This window comes from Harpia harpyja, chromosome 11, assembly GCF_026419915.1.
Source record: "Harpia harpyja isolate bHarHar1 chromosome 11, bHarHar1 primary haplotype, whole genome shotgun sequence".
Lineage (NCBI taxonomy): Eukaryota > Metazoa > Chordata > Aves > Accipitriformes > Accipitridae > Harpia > Harpia harpyja.
This window is the reverse complement of record NC_068950.1, coordinates 4,540,859-4,559,991: the sequence shown is the minus strand read 5'-3', so window position 1 is coordinate 4,559,991 and position 19,133 is coordinate 4,540,859. Positions and strand designations below refer to the sequence as shown.

Sequence of the window (19,133 nt, the reverse complement as noted above, 5' to 3'; positions counted from 1 at the left end):
TAGAAATAATCAATGAGTACATCCAGTGTGAGTCCAGCATTGGGCCAGTTGAGATTTACCTCGATTAATATAAACAGCCAGATGTTAACTGAGTTGCTCACTTGCATTTAAAGCTGGTAAAACAATTTTTAGATCACTAAAAAGGTCTAAAATGTTGAAATGCTTTCTACCCTCTTCATTAACAATTTTGGTATAAATTGTCTTTTTGCTTATTTTTTTATTTTATAAGTAATTAGTTTCAAAAAAAGGAAATGGTTCAGTCAACTGAGCTAAAGGTGAGAGAATGTTTTATAAAGGCAATTTCCAAATACAGAAATATCATTTTTGAAAACACCTTATTTAAAAAGAAGGAAGTAAAACTAAAATATGTTTTGCATTTGAGTAAAAAACAAATATTTAGTCCTCCAAAATAATTGTTGCAAACATAAATGAAACTATCTTCTGGACCACACTGTGTCTGGTCAAAGAGAAAAAGAGTTCATTCTCTCTGAAGATAAATTATGATAAACTGGGAATAAAATGGATTAGGTTCTGCTCTCATTTCATGCCAGTGTAAATCCACCGCCTTTTAATCACTATCGCTTTTTCTTGCTCCAGACAGCTGAGGGGTCTGAAACTGTTTCCATCAATAGTTTCCCATGTCAAGCAATTAAGACTTCAAGCACATTTGTGAGGATGAAGCACATTTGTGAGGATGAAGGCGACGATGAAGCAAAGGTAATTAAAATGGTTGCCACCCCAAGCAGCTGTAGTTGTGTTACATGGTGTGAGCACCACCTCTGCTGTCTTAGCCTCTTCCTGCCTCTGGTCCCTTCACACCTCAAATTTTATCTTGCTTTGTAAGCAGAGCAGCCAGGTGAAACTCAGACTTACTCACACAGCAACTGCAGGGTCTGGCAGGTCTCGTCCAGCAAGATGAACATCATGGCCAGCAGCAGTTATGCTGTAGTGATGCAGCCCAGCCCTGTAAGCTCCCTTATCATTTATGCAAAGCAGGGAAAATGACTTCCCTCTTTGAAGCATAAGACATTTCCCTCCCACCCCCTCCTTCCAAACCCGTCATGTCTTTGGAAGGTCTTACATTGGCCCCACAGTGGGCCGTTCCTCTGCTACCTCAGTGGGAGTCCAGGCCACTCTCCTCCAAGCTGCTGAGGGCTTTGGTCTTAATCCGGAGCTTGTGAGGTAGGGCAGCATAGCTTCGGCCCTTCAAATGGTCTTCTGAAGGGCAGGGCAGGCCACATGGGGGTAGAGGAGAAGTTTTGGGCACTTGTTGCTCATCATCTTCATCTGAGGCAGTTGTGCTGCTTTCTTTGCTCACCTCGGCTGGAATGGGGGAAGGGCACAAGAAGCAGGCACTGCCTGACAAAGGCAAGTGGAAAGCATATTTGTCTGGGCAGCGGTAATTGAGGAACGGAGAGCAAACCGTGGATCTGAAGGATGCATCAAGCCTCTTTGGCTGCTGAAGGCCACATGTGTCCATGGGAGCTGACTTTGAGTCACAGCCAAGGGTATTTCTGGGTGGGCCAAAGGTTTTGCAGGAAAAGTCAGCTGGCTCCAGCACCGTCGGCACAAAGCTCTTCATTGTGAAGAAGCAGGACTCCCCAGCAAAGGGCTCTGCCTCAAGGAGTGGGGAGGCTGCTTTGTGCCCTCTGAAATAAACCCCCAGGAAGTCCTGAAGGGAGTCACCCTGGTAGGTGCTGGTGTCTGGGCTGATGAGCCCAAAGCGCAGCTTCAGGGACAGCAGCTCTGTCCTGAGGATGGCATTCTCCTCGCTGAGAGCAGCCAGCTGGCTCTCCATGGCGAAGTCATTGAGGCGCCTCTTCTCCCGTGAGCGCTTGGCCGCCTCGTTGTTCTTGCGCCTTTTCTCCCAGTACATGTTGTCCTTCTTCTCATCCGGCATGAACTCCCGCTTGCGCCGGGAGGGACCGCTCAGCTTGCCATGGAGGAGCTTAGCCTTGCTCTGCTGAAGCGCAAGCTCACTGACGGTGCTCAGCGGTGCCATGAAGTTTTCCATGGTTGTGAACACAGCTGGGGTTCTGCCAGAATTAGAACAAAAAAATATTACCACTAAAGGTGTTATTAATACCAATGAATAAATTAATATAGCCATGTGATTTTTTTTTATCTCTGTTGCAGTCATACCAGGAACACTGAGTACAGCACCATACACACATGTAACCTGAGGACAGCTTCCCTCAGCTATTTGTCATTTTGGAGCCCGTTTTCAAAATACTCTCTGCACATCAATGCACTCTCATCTTACCAGTGTCTGCAAAGTCCATCACGGGGTACCCAAAAAATGTGTATGACTGAGCAGAGTTAAAAAGGACATATTTTGCTGACTCAGTGGACAGTCACAAACACTTTGCCTAACTAACTTCAATCAGGATAATAAAAATTGCTCTCACGTACTACTTATCTCCCACTAATCTCAGACTGCCTTACAAAGGAAATAAGTCTCATTGCCCCTGTTTTACAGATAAGGAATGCACAGGGAGAAGAACTGATTTACTTCAGCCACATACCTTAGTTAGCAGCTGAAGCAGGATTACAAATCTACTGCATATACTCAGTCCCCATTTTTCCCCAACCCCCCTGGTCCCACCCTGGAAAACTGGAATTGATGAAGTCTGTGATTTTGATAGATCTGTAAGCAAATGTGTATAAACACCATGAAAGTGCCGTCTAAGAGCTTGCAAGTACTTGCACAGCGGGTGCTGAGCACCAAGTGTTGGCACAGAAGTGTCCATCTGAAGACAATGACCATGGTACGTTCCTGGCTATGGGAAGAAGCTAACAGAGAAGACCAATGATAACAGTCTAAGCTGTGAATTAAATTAATAACAGATCGCACTCCAGACATCCCCATCTAAGATACAAGTTTCCTGTAACATGGCGATCTTCCAGGAAAACCACATCAGCCCTCCTGCCTCTGGGCAGTCTGGGAGGGATTGTGCTGATCTAGTGCGAGTGTCACCTCAGACATCCTCTATGCTTCACAGAGACCTAGTGAGGGAGCTTAGCATGACATATATCTTACTCTGAAGTAGTCACATTTGATCAGCTGAGCTCCGTGGGCTGTTGTCTATTGACTGCAAGAAAGCCCAGAGTGACTAATTCTGATTTAACCCTTGCAGGCATCTTAGGTCTGGTGAGAGGAATCACATCTTGTGAGACTAACTTAAATTTTGGGAAACTACTTTGTAGAGTCAAAAGGAGACAGCTTGTTATGACAGCTCTACAGGATGGATAGGGAAGGAGCAAAGAAAGGATCTCACTCAGAAATGCTTCACTGCCAGACCGCTCAGGACCTACGTCCCATCTAACAGAAAGCTGGGCCACAGGGACCAGCCAGCACTGAGCCTGATAAGCCATCACCTCTACAGGATTACCCTAAAATGGTAAAGAAGGGCATAATTGTTTCACTTTGATTAGCAACTAATGCACTGAAGCTTTGGTATTTGCCACGTTTCGATCCCCACAGCCCTTGCACAAGGCCCTTCATTTTAGCCTCATGACTATGTGACTGTTGGCACCCACAAAGACCAAGGCACAAACAGCGGTCAGGATGCCCTCCACACTGTCTGGTGGGTTGCACTTTGCTAGAACTGCAATGCACTCATGGTTCACCACATAGCTAGAATAATAATAGTACCTCTTTATATAATTGCAAAGTGCTTTTCTGAGTCATGGGGACAACATCACCAAGGTTCCTGGCAGGGTTGGTCAGAGTGTTGGGGAGAGGAGGGCTGGCTGATATTTTCAGCTGAAAATGTTTCCCTGCCCCAAGAAAAAAAAGTTTCAGGCTGAAAATTGCCCAAACTCAGGGGCAATAAAAATCAACATAACATCCAAAAGCCAAGCATTATTCAGTTTTTAGCCAGAAACATCTGGTTGGAGCATTTTTGGCTTTCAAACAGCTATTTAGGAATCACATTAAATGGACATATTCAGAGCCACAGGTGAAGTGAGAAGTCAAACTCATTTAGAAAGCCTGGGCTGTATACGTTCATGCAGTTGGATGCTGTAAGCTGGTGAAAATCTGGCATGTGACCTTTCTGAAAATCAACGCAGCTAATAATCGGCATGACTAATAGCCAACATTCTTGCTAAATCAATTTATTGCATGAATGACATGAATTATTCTTTTCTTGATGACTGATACCCATCTACAAGCAAAAGGGGAAGATATAATTCAAAATCATTCAGGACATCACTTTGGGCAGGGACTGTATGTCCCTCTGAACACAGAAGGGCACTAGTTCAATGAAGGACATACAGAAACAGAAATGATAAAGGACCATGTTTGGGTGCTCCACTTGCTTTTCATGAGCATTCACATCAACACTAATGAAAAAAGCTCACACATCTGTGTAAAAAAACAATTCCTAAACATTGTCCAGTTGCAATTTGTGTCCAGAGGTTTTGAAAATTTCTAGTGTTCTTCACTTCCTAAGTTTCCTGTAAAAACCCACATTTGAATGGTCTAGTTTTCCAAGAGTGACTAGTGATTTCTTAAGAATCCAACTCATAAATCATAAAAAGGACAAGATTTTGGAAGAAAAGTACTCTCTTTGTTTTCTTGCATAGGTCTTTCTGAAAATCAGATCCCTTTTCAAGGTATCTCAAGCTAGCACTCAACAAATGAGGCATAAAAGATCACTAGCGGATTTTGAAAAGCAAACAATGTGAGAATGTATGTAAAGGAGTTCTGTCATATACACAGTTACTTACATATCGTACAGCAGAAATGTGAGCACTGAGCCTAAAAATGCTAATCTTCTGTAGAAGCTATTTGATTAAATATTCTGCTGCTTACAGATAAAATATCAGCTATTTATTTTTACAGACTTGGAGACCTTCGGTATTGGCAGGTTGTTATCAACTGTGATCTCTGTACAATGCAATCCGGCAAAATAGATGAATACGCATCTATTCACTATCCAAGTTTTCTCAGCATGACCAGAGTTTTGTTCTCATTTAAATTGGGACAAGTTCCATGAAAATATTCTCTGTCCAAATCAGTGTGATTTTGTAATTAAATACATTTGGAATTAATTTATTTTAATTTAGCCATAAGTCTTTGAGATCTCAAACAGTATGCAAAGGTTCTGAGAGTAATTAAAGACCAAAACAAAGAATGTCCTTTAGCATGAATATGTTTGGGGTAATTCCTCCAGCTTTTGATCAAAATTACTTTGGATCTCAGAGCATCAAAGGGAGAATTTCAGTGAGTGTACCTGTGGTTTCTGACAGCGTCAAGAGGCAGAAATACACTATTGTTTCAGGGCTTAATCACTTACCAGGAATTTTTCAGGTTAGTATTTGACGTGACTTTGCTGTTGAATGAGTCAAAGATCAACAGGTGGCTTTTTCACTGTGTAAACTCACCACCCTCATTGGGTAAAGTAGTTTGTTTTCTCCCTGTCCTTCGCATGTTCCTGGTGCCTGTCATAAGGAGATCCTATAAGAAGTTTCAAGATTACTGTAACCAACATTCACTGTCCAATATAGCTGGGAAGCATGGGAAATAAAAGGCACCCAAAATAGGCATTTGTGAGACAGAACAAAAAAGTAACAAAGAACCCAAACTCTTCCTTCCAGCAAACTCATTTCAGCACATTTGTTTAACCTTTCCCACATTTGTTCGATCCCTCACACTCTAGTCCATTGTGCCAAGGTGAGAATTTCCTTCAGACCCCAACTTCATGCTGTGTGAATTGAAGCAGATGGAAGTGAAATAATGAGAAGTGAGGGTTGAGTCCAGGAGAAGAGGCAGGAGTCAAACCAGAGGGAGGGCACAGTTACACTTACTTGGAGGTGGGGAAGGTATGGAAGGAGGTTGGGTGTGAAGTTGGAGGCAGAGGAAGTTCTTATCAGAGGCAGGATCTGGCCTTTTAAGGGCAAGGAATGAAGATTGAGCTGAGCCAGTATGTGAAAACATCAAGTTTTAGGCCACAGAGTCTAAACTCTACCTGTTATTTATATCTGCACAGTCGCACATACACCCACATGACATTTGACTTGGGACTCTTCACGAGTGAAGAATCTAGCGATCAAGCGCACAAGGTGACACACAGCTTGCACCCGCAAGGACGAGTGGAAACATAAATATTAGTGACAATGGTAGAACCGTTTCGGTCAAGTGCATTATGCAACCAATATTTCCTAAGGTGCACTGGTATCTGTTGTTTCTGCGGTTATAAACGTAGAAGACAATTACTAATATCTTGGCAGAATGTCAGCCATGTTCTGTATTATCTGCATCCTGAACAGAAGAGAAAGCACCAAAAACATTGTAAAATTATGGCATTCATTTTTCACCTCTGATTTGCACTAAATCTGCTAGTTCTGTTCAGACAGAGCATCTCTCCAAAGTCCTACTTCTATAGAGAGAGCAGCCTTTGAACTCCTCCAGTCTCTTACGTTTCTGAGCAGGCAGAAAGCAAGCCATGTTTTTATGTAAAGACTGTTAAATACATGAAGACATGCAATAAAAACTATCGTTACCACTTCTACAATCCATCTAATCAGCTGTGAATGGCTAAATGTGTAATGTCCTAGTTTAATGATGACGCTAAACCATTTACACCTCTGTGAAAATGACAACATGTTGTATTGAGGTTTTTGTACATGTACTCTATCTACCTGGTCGAAAGATCCTCATTTCTGGTAAAAATGCTTTCCTTCCACTAACAGAAGACCATGTTAGGGCCTAGGCTTCAGAGGTTTGGTTCAGACCTATCTCCCCTTCTTTCTCTTATCTCCACCCTGAGCAGCAGATCAGAGCAGACTCTGATGAATTGTACTTTCCAGCAGGTTGCACAAAGCCCTCCAGGAAAAACTTATATCTAACAGGAACTGATTCACTGCAGATCTACGAGATGATATAAACTATTTTTTTAATCAAAACACACTGCCTCATAAAACAGCTGGTGAATCTCACTTTTCTGTGATTGTAAGTCAAGCTCTCAACCCACAGATTATTCTTTTTCCCAAGGATGTATTAAAATTAGCATAGATCCTGCAAAGGGCAACCAGAACAGCCATAGATTCAGGACAGTTTCTGTAAATAGAAATGCTAACTCATTATTTTTCAAGAACAAAGAACATGTGCTGGAATTATCAGACAGTAGATTTCAAAGAAACAAAAGGAAGCACACCTTCATACAAGATTAAAATGAAATTTGGAGTTCACTGCCTCAGGATAATGTAGTCATCAAAAATAAAAAGGGAATCACAAAAAATACGAGGCCAAAGATTAGGCCAGGTGGACCTTTAAGCTGACTAAGTCTGAGCACTCTTATGTCCTAAAATACTGTGTGAGTTTAAGTATTAAATAAATTTCTAGCTGTATTGGGTTTACATGGCAAAGTTTTGGTAGCTGGGGGGCTACAGGGGTGGCTTCTGTGAGAAGCTGCTAGAAGCTTCTGCTGTGTCCAACAGAGCCAACACCAGCCGGCTCCAAGACGGACCCACTGCTGGCCAAGGCTGATTAAATTATATCATCCTAAACTAAATCAGAATTCAGTTGTTCATCTCAAGCCACTCTAGTACATCAGTATCTAACCCACAGGAGTTATTCAGAATTTACACTGATAAAATAAGATAATAAACAGGCCCCAGTGAGCATGGCATGATTTACAACAGAAACCTCTGAAAACTTCTACCAGGACCACTGTGCTGTACAAACACTGCACTGCAAGCACCTTAGTAAACAAGTTTCGATCCTTGCTGCTGCTTCTTCACCATAGTAATAAGAAAAAAAAAATCTGTGGTTTCGCAGTATCTTACAATACTCTCTAAACCTACTGGCCGATTTAAGATAAAAGGACATCATTCTAATTACTCATATTCCTGAGTATTTCACATTCATTCTAAAGCAGTGGTTAACAGGTGCTATTGAGGAATAGGTATTACTCACTTTTTGTATCTCAATGGGAAATAGCATAGTCTATTGATTAAAGCAGGCAGAAGAGAAGAGAACAGAGCAGACCTTAATGACCTGTATGCCTGAACTCCAGGACAACTGCTTCTGTGGCTGCTGCTGATGGAAGAATTGCTCTTGCTGGTGAAGCTTTAAACTCAAATTCAAAGCAAAACTGCATCAGAAACAACTACAGTATGCCAAAGTCACAATTTTGATGTGTGTCTATTTTGAAAACACACAAATGATTGTTGGCTCAGAGCGCCAAATGTTGCTGCAAGTCTGTCAATGTATTGCAGTGCCTTTACAGACAGATTTTCAAAATCAAGCATTTTCACCATCGGGCCAGGTTTTCTGAAGTCTGGTTTCCACTGAAGCTTTGCACTCGCTTGGGCACTTGTTTGAAAATCAGATTGCATGACCCCATAAGGATTCTCTGGAGTGGATTGAAACCTGGCCACAACAGATGCTGAACTGAAAATCAAGTTTTTCTCTACAGATTCAGAGTCTGAAGGATATATTGAACTTTCTGGTGTACTAAAATTCTAGGCTCAAAGATATTAAATCACTGTCTCTGCAGCTTGATCACAACAGGTTGTTTGTTAGGGGCTTGGTAGAATTAGTTTTGTCTTCAAACCACGTGAACCTACCCAAAATTACCAAACCGCCTGCAGCAGAACTGCTGGGTGTTACAGCTTGTAAGCTGTATAAGCCTTCCTTGATTCCTCAGTCCTTTTGGGCAAAGCACACACTGCTCATGGTAACTAGCCTCAAAACCAGCTCAGGTACTACTCTATTTGGAACAAACTGACCTCTAAATTTTACTGTGGGTCTACAATAGTCTGTAAGACTGGAAATACTCCGCAAAACCCTTAAAACCCTAAGTTACTAATGATTCTTTGCAAGTGACAGAGTTTAGCATTTCTTGGTCTGTAAATGCCTCAGTGCATGCTGCTGATGAATAATGAAGTCTTCATGGTGTTTGCTCCATTCAGCTTGCCTCTGTGCCCAAGAAAACTGACCCCAACACACCATGGCTCAACGTAAAATACTTCGTAAATGTGGTTTTTTTCTCTGGGAAAGGACTTTAAAGAAATCCTTTTTCTTCCTCTGCTTTATTTCATAGTTCGGGTCAAAAGTATTGACTTTGCAGCAGATTATGCTTGGCAGGAATACTTTAGCTGAATTCTGAAATACTGGAATTGGAAACTCAAGTGTTTCAGCTGAAAACGCAGAACAGTTAAAACCGTAGTATTTTCAGATAATTTTTTCTGATTTTTTTTTTTAAACAACTAAAACTTTCCTTGGAAAGCCGACTACATCTGAAAAACAGTCTGGATACTACTGAGTATTATACAAACATTTTTAGTTGTCTTGTTACTTCAGTTTCAGCACCTACTTGGTGGACCCTGCTCCAGGAACATATAAAGCATGAATAACTGAATTGTTCTTTTTCCCCTGGCCATTTCTTCACTGCACAACACAGGGTAGCACAGAGATATCTGAGCTATTTCATTCAGATGCAACAATGCTGAGATAGACTGGAATTCCCCCAAGCTAACTAATGCCAACAAGCTCAATTTGGCAATGCTACCATGACCAGACTACATCTACTACTGAAGCTGGCTTACTGAGAGCACGCTTAAGCACAAGCATAACGCACAGATTTGCAGGACCAGACCATACTGTATCAGATCTGTGTCACATCATTTATTGAAAAGCAGTAACACATAAAACCATTATGCTATGCAGCAGCATAGATGGCAGGTATAAACCTGTTAATTCTTGCGCGTAAATATTTTAAATGGCAGCTTTTGGTCTGCTGTGCTAACAGGAACCGGCAAGGTGTGGCTGCATTTACCTTGGTGTAACTCAGCAGTAATTCTCTTCCAGTCACTAGACCTTCACTCACACGACTGATGGGAGAAGAAGAGAACCAGCCCAGGAACTCACACATCTGGCTCCAGTTGAACAAGCAGATGGATGCTCGTGCGCAGCGTGCCGCTGGCAGTATGTGCAGCCCTGCATTTGCTCTCCACCTCTCTCTGCCTACCCAGAGGGATGGAAAATTCCATTTGGTTCATACTGAGTCTGACAAAAACTGCTTTCACAGTAGTTTTTTTAAAAGTAAAGATCAATTCACAAAGATAAAGCTCATAACTATCTCAAGGTTACCCCAGATGTTATGGTGATGCCTCATCATGAGGAAGAAGTGAGAGGCGGTCTAGACCCAAAGTAAGTCCCTCTCTGTAGCTCAGGAATGTCATTGCAGGCTATGAAATCAATGAGACCTAAGTACGTGTCTAAAATTAAGCAGAGGCTAAGAGCTTTTCCTGAAACAAGGCTAGAAATGCTGGCTTAAGCAGGGCTGCCATTGATGTTAGCAAGTCAGTGGCTTTCTGTCTTGGAAATTAGAAGTCAAGAACCACCAGAAAAGAACTGGACACATTTCTAATCTTTCCTAGATGCAATCATCTGTGGTTAGTAGGTCTTGAGGGCACATGAAATCCCTATTTTAAAAACAGAGTGGAATTATTTGCAAATCACAAAATCTGCCCCCCCCCCCCCCTGTAGAAGCTACAAAGTTACCACTGTCAGAAAGTTTGTAACAATACTTTAATAGGAAAAGCAGAACAAATCCTGATAAAAACGAGGACCTCCCCCCATTTTCAAAATCCATTCCCCAGCAAACACCAGTCATCAGGAAGGACAGCCTTCTCCTATATTTGATATTCCCGATTCCTTTCTTCATCTTTTCAAATATCTGTTTCAAAACACCCAACCCCAAATATTTTGTTCAGCCAGTAAAACTTTCAGAACCTGCTTCATTCCCCATTCTCCTCCTTGTTGTACAGTCACATACATCAGCAGTTGCAAATTATTCGTTATTTAGAAAACTGAATTAGGCCCTCAACTTACTGCTGAGCTTTAGAGACACACATACGCAGTAGAGCCCCATGGGGTTTTGCTAACCCAGCAGTGCTGTCATCCAGATTCCAGCCCTAAGAAATTATTTTGCATTAAGTAGACAAACTGAAGCCAAGCTCTCCCACTCTTTCTCCCAGTCTTTTCCTGCTCCTAACTCCAGCATAAGCACTTCCACAATGCAGGACTGATCATAGCATCCCATTTACAAAAGTTTTTGCAGACCCTAAATAAAACTCATCTCACTGCTTAGCCTCCTGTTTCAGAATGAGAAACTGATGATCACAAAATAGAAACCATTCACACTAAGATGTATAGAAATATTTAGCAGATCAGGAGCAGAGTGTATCAAGGACCAGAAATTTCTGCACATGGCACCTTTCTCATCGTTTTCTGGCAGGAAGACTCCCATCCTTGTGGTTTTTTGCAGAAGTCCAAATGATCCAATGCTCTCTAAAAGCTTTCCTTTTTCTTTTTAAGGAAGTAAGCCATCACTACTGACTTCTCTTGAAGGCTGCCAGGCCTGCTCCACTCATACATGTGTGCAAAGTGCACTCACTGCAGAACGTGACCACTTCTCTCATTCATTAATTGTTAATATCAAGATTTTCTGTCAGAGCTTTCCCTTTCACTCTGCTATCACAGGAAAGAAATGAAACTTTTGAAGATTTTGCAAGGCAGAGTCATGCATCAGCCACTTCTGCCTGAGTTTCTATAATATACAGAACTAGTGACAACCCACTTGTACTAAAGATGAAACTCCTAATTTCAGTCTCAAATCATTGAGTTTCTCTGTGCCCAAAGCAACAGGGTGCTTATCAGTGCTTTATCAGATTCAAAATACTTACTTCTGGGTAACTAAAGTGAAATGCTGATGTAAATTCACATGGTCCAGTCCTAGAAATATTTCTTCCAGATTCAAATTGATTGCAGCAGTTTCCTTTTTAAATCGTCAGAAAAGAAGATAAAGCTGTAAATTAGGACTTGGGTTTTATCTGAAACTACACTAGAGTCAAATCTGGAGTGCCTCCACTAAGGCTGTACAACTCATTCCAGATTTCTGCCAAAGCAGCAGAAATCAGCAGCCAGTCTATAATAGCCTTTACAGAAACCAGCAAAAGACAATGAACTACCTCTTCCATCCTTTGAGTTATTCCTTGCAATATTAATATTTGTAGTACACTCTCACTGGATGGAAGCAGTAGGAATTTCTGCCTAAACTGCTTGACTCTATGAGGAAATAAAGAAACTCTTCCGTCTCAAAACACGAAGCCAAATTCTGCTGTTAACTGCCTGTTGTCTGACTTTCTGCTAGTAATTGCATCTTATCTGACTTATTGCAGAGGTTTGAAAAAGGAGGGAGCTATGACCTTGGCACAGATTTCAGCTAGACACAGGTCAGATTACTCACCAAAGCGTTTTCACCTGCCAGAGCTCTTGGGTCTGAGAGATCCCCAGGAGCACGGGACCAGTCTTCGACTCCCCGAAGACCAAAATTCAGGGGACACTTCACTCCCCAGTTGCCACAGCCACATTGACATGGTAGCACAGTAAGAGCACATGTCAAACCAACACTACACAATAACCTAGCCAGGAAGCAAAGGACAACACTGCAGCCAGGGGAAACTGTGAGACAAAGTACAAGGAGTGAGAAAGGCTAAACAGCAAAAACTGGATTGTGTTCTAGAGGCTTGTGTTTCAGTGAAAAAGTCAGGGTAGGAATCACAAGGATGAGGCCAGGTCCTTGGGTCATTGCTTACAGGTGGACAGAAGTTGCAGAGTCACTCAGGCAAAAAATCCTGAAGCTTAATAAGACTTTCCTAATATCTGCCGTTTCCTGAAAGCCTCTGCTAGCTGAAGTTACCTCATTAGGTAGGAGTCTCAGCTTTCAATTAGAGAAAAATGTGTTTAGCTCTTGTGGATGCAGGCGATTCAAAATCCAACACTGAGGAGTCTCAAAACCAAGAAAAATAGAAAGCTTCCCCTCAACAACAACAACAACAAAACAACCCCACAAACAAACCAAAACAAAACCAAAAGTTCTTCACATTTTGATTTTACCACTCAACATGACTTGAATTTAGCTTTTAAAAACATGCTGCAAAGAAGACATGATTTAAAGTTAGAACCGGAATGTTTTCTTAAAATAGTTCGTGATTTAGAGTCTCTTTATTAGAGGACTGCAGTTCTGAGACATCTTAAAGGACGCCTGAATTTAAAAAGCGGTCTTTTTAAATGAAGCCTCTTATGTTTGGCAATCAGAAATGTCAGAGTCTGGAGTCATTAGTCTTTTCTGAAATACTGCCTAATGTCTGCAGATCATTCCACTCATGCTGGCATGGAAGTCACCCTACAGTTAATTATTGTGATAATTATTTCTGATAAGCAGAGATGCTAGATTTGGGATAATTGGCATGTAGTACACTTATGAACTGCATTTTCCTTCTCCTAACAAATCATGAACTGCATTTTCCTTCTCCTAACAAATCTTTGAATGTCCCCAAGAAAATTTAGCCTGTCATAAGCCACAGCACAGCAAAGTTCAAATTTAGAGCGGTAAAAAAATTATGATACCTAGATATTTCAAAAATTTTAAGTCTTGTATTCTGTATGATACAGCAAGGGCATTTGTCGCATGTAGAAACAGGAGGTTCCAACCTTTGGGTAGGCTCTCAGTGCTCACTTCTTGGTCTGGGAGGACCCAAGAAATGTCCTACTCACAGGTCTTTTTAATCAACAGAATAGTTATTTACTGTCACGCTCTCTTTAAATCAAAAGCAATGCTGGCTACTAATTATTTTCAGTATTATACATGGAAGGGATTTAAAAACAATCATCTTGTTTAAAATGTCCACACCTCATATATAAAGTAGTTTTGGGGAGTGGCTACTTGAATGTTTCAGCTACACTGACATGACAAGACCAGTGTACTTTGTTCAAAGCTTCATTCTCTCCCACCCCACTAGAAAGAATGCAGCAAACCGGAATTTCACATTTTATACTGCTCAGACCTCTATACTCACAATATACTAGATTTTGCATGTGGGATGCAAAACCTGCTTTTAGGCATCATCATTATCTTTTGATAGGATAAGCAAATCTGCTGCTCACATCCAAATTCTGCTATGTAGGTATCAGCTATACTGAGCAGAAGAAACGGGTTTTCTGGGAATGTAAAAAATATACAAGATTATGTTGCTCTCTCTGAAGTTGCAGTTTTGATCTCATTACACTGTATGCATGACTCTTGTCTCTCTATTTATTTATATATCTGAATTCCCTCTTCAGGTGCAAAGTGCAGCTCACGTTGGAATGCCCTACAAGAAGTCTTTCCCTGGCTGAATTGAACAGCTGCACAACTGTTTCTACAGTGTCAAGAGAAAGCATTTTGGTTTTATCTCAAATTAAATGTTTCAGGATAGTTAACCATTTTCTCTTGTAAGGAATTGATCAATTTCAACATGAAAATGCCTTTTTGAAATTCTGTTCTGCTTGGTAAATCTGAAGTAGAAGATGTTTAGAAGCATTTTGAGTCTTCATAAAAACTGCTTCCCATTTTTTTGCCAGTGGAACTCTCAGAAAAACAGTTTTAGGGTCACTAATATCTTGTTGGTTTTTGAATGTAGTCTCTTGCAAAAAATTCACTCAGTTGTAATCTGTGAGGTCTAAAAATACCCAACCTCATCAAGGGCTGATTTCCTCTCCTGTCTTTGTAGTTCTTAATACACTGACAAACAATATGGATGCACATTATCATACACATTATGTTCATTTAAATTTGCTCAAATAAAGAGTACACCTTATGAACTGGTTGCTTCTGCTAGACCAATCTGCTGCCTAAAATCTGTAAAGTCAAAAAACACAACTTGCAAAAGCAATTGAAAAAATCTTACTCCCATTCTCAAAAATAACCTGTGAAATTCAGGAGCAAAATGTACAAAGAACATAAATGGGATGTGGCATTGTAGCGGTAACAATTTCAGGTATCTACAACCTATTTTCTAAAACTACTTAGAGATGTGTGTATCTAAACCACACTGAAAATTAATGAGCCCTCTAAATCTGGTGAGCTGAAAATGTGAACTCTCATATGATGCAAGAAATCCCAGAGCCAAATGGGAATGAAGGTGAGCTGGAGTATCAGGTACAAGGATTGGGTGGCTGGGAAGAGGAATAAACATCAAAAGGTTTGGAGGCAATAGCATGAACTATTAAAGAAAATTAGAAAAAAGTTAGAGCTGGTGCTTTTAAATCCTTTTGTAAACCTCATCAAAGTGCCCTGCTGAATGCTTAAATCCAAGGAGATTTTGCAAAGTTGGCTTTTAACAAAAAAAATTGCATCTTTTCATTTCTTAGCTAAGTAAGCACATGCCACTGGCATTGAAAGTCAGTGAATGTGAGAGTTCCTCCCACAGTCTTAATTTATTTATCTAATGACATAACTTTGCAGAGAATGTCATTAAAAGTCTTCAGAAAGAGGTTTTTAGTATGCGTTTGATATTAGTTTACTGTTAATATGTGTCTGCTAGCAATAGCAAGATTCTGTAGCTGGAACTGCATTTCATGTTGCTTATATAAATAACCAAGTGATTATGAACAGCAGATTGAGGTTTGGCAGATTTGCAACATCCAGATAGATACACATCTCTGTCATATGAGACTCACTAGCTTTTTCAACAAATGTACACTGTTTCATTAACTTGCATTTTATATCTACAATCTTGACACTTTTGTAGAAGGGGAAATTTGGTTAATTCCACAGAATTCAGAATGGCAGTTTCATTTTCTTTTGCATATCAGCTTTTGTCTCTAGAGTTTTCTTTACTGCATATTACTTGCAACGACTATAAAGCATACAAAGAATATTGGGTTTAACATTAGACAAAGAGCAAGGAAAGGGCCATTGCTACCACAGCAACCCGAAAGAGTTTGAATCTACCATGATTTTTGTGTGGTAAGGGATGAACAGCGTGCCCGGGGAGTCGATTACTCTGAGGCAGTGGGACCTCCTTTCAGGAGCAATTCTCAAGGCCTATTGACAGCACATTCCCAATTCTCCTGCATTTTAATTAATGGTAACAACATTAACTAGAAACTCTGGGGATACTTTTGCCTGCAGGGGAGGAAATGTGTTTTGGAGTTCACTGAAAGCCAGTAGGAAAAGTGGCTTCAAGGCACAGTCTTTGGTTTTGTGCTTACAGACCGTGCAGTAGAGTTCAGCCCTGGCTACAGATTTCCATGCCACTTTAAAGTGCTTCTAACACCAAAGACTGCCTCTGAAGTGGAGCTTAGTGAATCTGCTGAGTTCATGACTGTGATGTTTATCACTCTCCTCAATTAATATAATTAAAATATTTAATGTGTTATTTTCTTCACTGTAAAACTCATTGTTTTGCTGAAGCAAAATAAGGACAGTGAACCTTGGGCAGAAAAAGGGGGAATTAAATACACGTTTTCTTTGTATAAAAATTTCATGACAGCTGTCAGCTTTAAAACTCAAAACGAGAACTATTTTACCACAAGCTTCAGAAATAACACAATAATTTTACACCTTCCTCCAGGTATAATAAATATGTATCACCTGCCTTTATATAAATCCTGCATGGCTTCAGAATAGTTTTCTCTCTGTCTTTCTCTCTCAAACTTGCTAAAGAAGGGGAAGTCTGAGAGGGAGAGGGGGAAATGACAGCAACCCCTCCCCGTCTTTGAAATTAGATGCAAAAGATTTTTCAAACCAAGAGAGGAAAAGGCTTGTCCCCAGAAGCTTTGTGAACTAAAGAAACCATGTTACAAGCTGAGCAATGATAAGAAGAAACACACAGTCCTACATGGTGTTAATGATTTCTCAACAGTTTTCAATGCCTGGATCTTTTGTATTTTCTATCCTGGTCCTCAGTGCTTCTGATATTGTGAGGGCATAGTGAAGGGCATACACATCAGTATCTACCCCATACAGAGCAAGCAAAGGGAAAGACAATTTTTTGAATGTTATGTTTTTACACAGACTTTGACATAAAGGATGAGGTTTTCAGAAGAGGTTTGCATCTAGGGATTCCAACACTGTGAAAAACTGGCCAAAGGTGTCATAGGAGAAATTTAGACCAGGGAAGGAGAGGATGAGGAGACGGGGAGATGGGAGCAAAAGATTTGAAGCAATACAGACCAGCTGGAATTGCGCTTTCAGTGCAAGCTCACTAGCTTAGGAAAGTCACAGCAGAGTTTGCCAGGTTAAAACATAAACTTGAGCAAACACCGATACCATACAGGGACATCTGTGACAGGAGTTGTTCTTGGCCTGGGCGATCATTCACTCCATACTAACCACTGGTATCACTAAGGCTAACTGCCTTTCCTGGCCTCCTCATCTCCACAAGCAAAGCTTTGTCCAGAGACAAGCAAAGGGCTCCATCTGCTGAGAGGTGCGTCCTTCTGCCAGGGTGGGAGCCACTGGCAGAAGGTCCTCTCCAAGGAAGCCACCTTCCTACTGTGGCTCCTCCATAGGGATGGTGCCAGCCTCTCTCTTCAGGGCTGCAAATCCAGCGCCTTACTATCCCTATGTTATTATCAAGCTCTACTGCTGTGCTGGCTGCCATAGAGACACCAGATGATGCTCTAGAAACAACAAAAATCTGCCCAATGCAGGAAATAAATTCTTTCTTAGTCTCACAGTCAGGTACATAAAAGTGCTTGAACATTGGTGTTTCTGATGTGAAGAGGAGATTGAACCAAAATAAGCAGATAGGAAAGAACAGGCAACAAAAATGTCCAACTTTGAGAACTAGGCAAACATAGTAGAACCATACAACAAAATCTACAAATATAACCACCTCCATCACTCCCCCTGAGTATGGGAAGAGAAATTAGGGAGGAAGATATCAGGCATTGCAATATGGTGAGTGTGGGTGCATCCATGTCTGTGCGCATACAGGTGTTGGTGTTGGCAGCTGTGGCAGGAAGGAGTGCTGAATGTCAGAAGTTTAAGAGAAAGAGGTAAATTCAGGGACAGATGGGGGGAAGCATGGAGTGCACAGAGATGACATATAGGGGGAAGAGAGAGAGAGGAAAGAGGAGAAAGGGAAAGAGAAAAGAGAAAAAAAGGAGAAGAAAAAAGATGAAAAAGAAAAAATTTAAAAAGGAAAAAAGAAAAAGTGAAAAAAGATTAAAAAAGGAAAAAAATTTAAAAATATTTAAAAGGATGAAAAAGGATGAAAAAGGATGAAAAAGGATGAAAAAGGATGAAAAAAGAAAGAAGATTTTAAAAAGAAAAAAGATGAAAAAAACAAGATGAAAAAAGCCAGCAATTTTCATGCCAAAAGCCAGTCACTTTTCAGGAAAGCTAGCAGGGGTCTAGGGAGAAGCATGGAAATGGTTTTCTGCTAGGGTATTGCTGCTGCCTTTGCCCCACAACACCTGAAAAAGCCCCAATACTGTGAATTCCCTCTCACCAACCTGGCCAGGACTTACCTTGTGGATCAGACTTGACACCTGGAGTCATCGGCACCAACTCCTCACCCAAGAGCCACCCAGGCAGGGCGAGAGGGGGACGACGAACTCCTCTTCTGCCAAAAGCTGCCTCACCGCGCACCCGCTTGTGACAGCCCTGCACTGAGAGACATGTCAGTGGGGTCAGTGAGGATGCTTTTTTTTGGCTTGCTTTTCTGGTTTTTTTTTTGTTTTTTTTGTTTTTTTGCATCACCGGGTCCCAGGAAAGCTGGAGTCATGTAGGGATTACGTAAGAGGTGGTGACAGGCAGCATCATGGGGGAGGGGGGTTGTCAGGTGGCTCCCGCCAGCACAGCTGCTTTTGAGCTTCCCGTTAGCATTTACACTGAAAAAGCACGTCAGCCCCGGCGGTGGCAGAGGGGGTTGGCTTCCCTGCCGAGCTTAAAGTTTAAAAAGCTGTTGTAGGTGTTGAGTCACCCAGAAAGCGGGGCAATGAGTGCTGTGCCCAGCAGAGCCGAGGGAGGTGGGAGCAGCGGCCTGAGGCAGAGAGGGTGGCATGGGGGAAGCCCCATGGGGCGGCGGGCACTGGTGTGACACAGAGAGGAGGATGAGGGCTTGATGAATGCGGCCAGATAAATCTCGCTTTAAATAAGAGGCAGGGCAAGTCAGTATGGCGCAAATAAATAGGGAGGTTCAGGGCTGCAACCCCCCTGCCGCAAAGCACCCCTGGCAGAGCCCTCCTCCCCGCCAGGCCCCCACACCCAGGAGCCCCACGCTCCCACCGCCTCGGCCCTTCCTCCACCCTCTCCCAACTCCGAGGTTTGCCCACCCAGCCTGTG

The 19,133-nt window shown here is 41.7% G+C and overlaps 1 protein-coding gene across 1 annotated transcript; it reads right to left on the bottom strand.

The window, feature by feature from the left end:
- Positions 1 to 1,114: 1,114 nt before the first annotated feature.
- On the bottom strand, positions 1,115 to 18,453 carry LOC128148195 (nuclear factor interleukin-3-regulated protein-like). The gene is made up of 2 exons (XM_052801726.1): positions 18,317 to 18,453; positions 1,115 to 2,036 (listed from the first exon to the last, which is right to left on the bottom strand). The coding sequence occupies exon 2, from the start codon at positions 2,012 to 2,014 to the stop codon at positions 1,115 to 1,117; it is 900 nt and encodes a 299-aa protein (XP_052657686.1). The 5' UTR covers positions 2,015 to 2,036; positions 18,317 to 18,453.
- Positions 18,454 to 19,133: the final 680 nt, after the last annotated feature.

Excerpts from the sequence above, each read along its gene's own strand:
- LOC128148195 (XM_052801726.1), bottom strand. The coding sequence starts at position 2,014 with ATGGAAAACTTCATGGCACCGCTGAGCACCGTCAGTGAGCTTGCGCTT.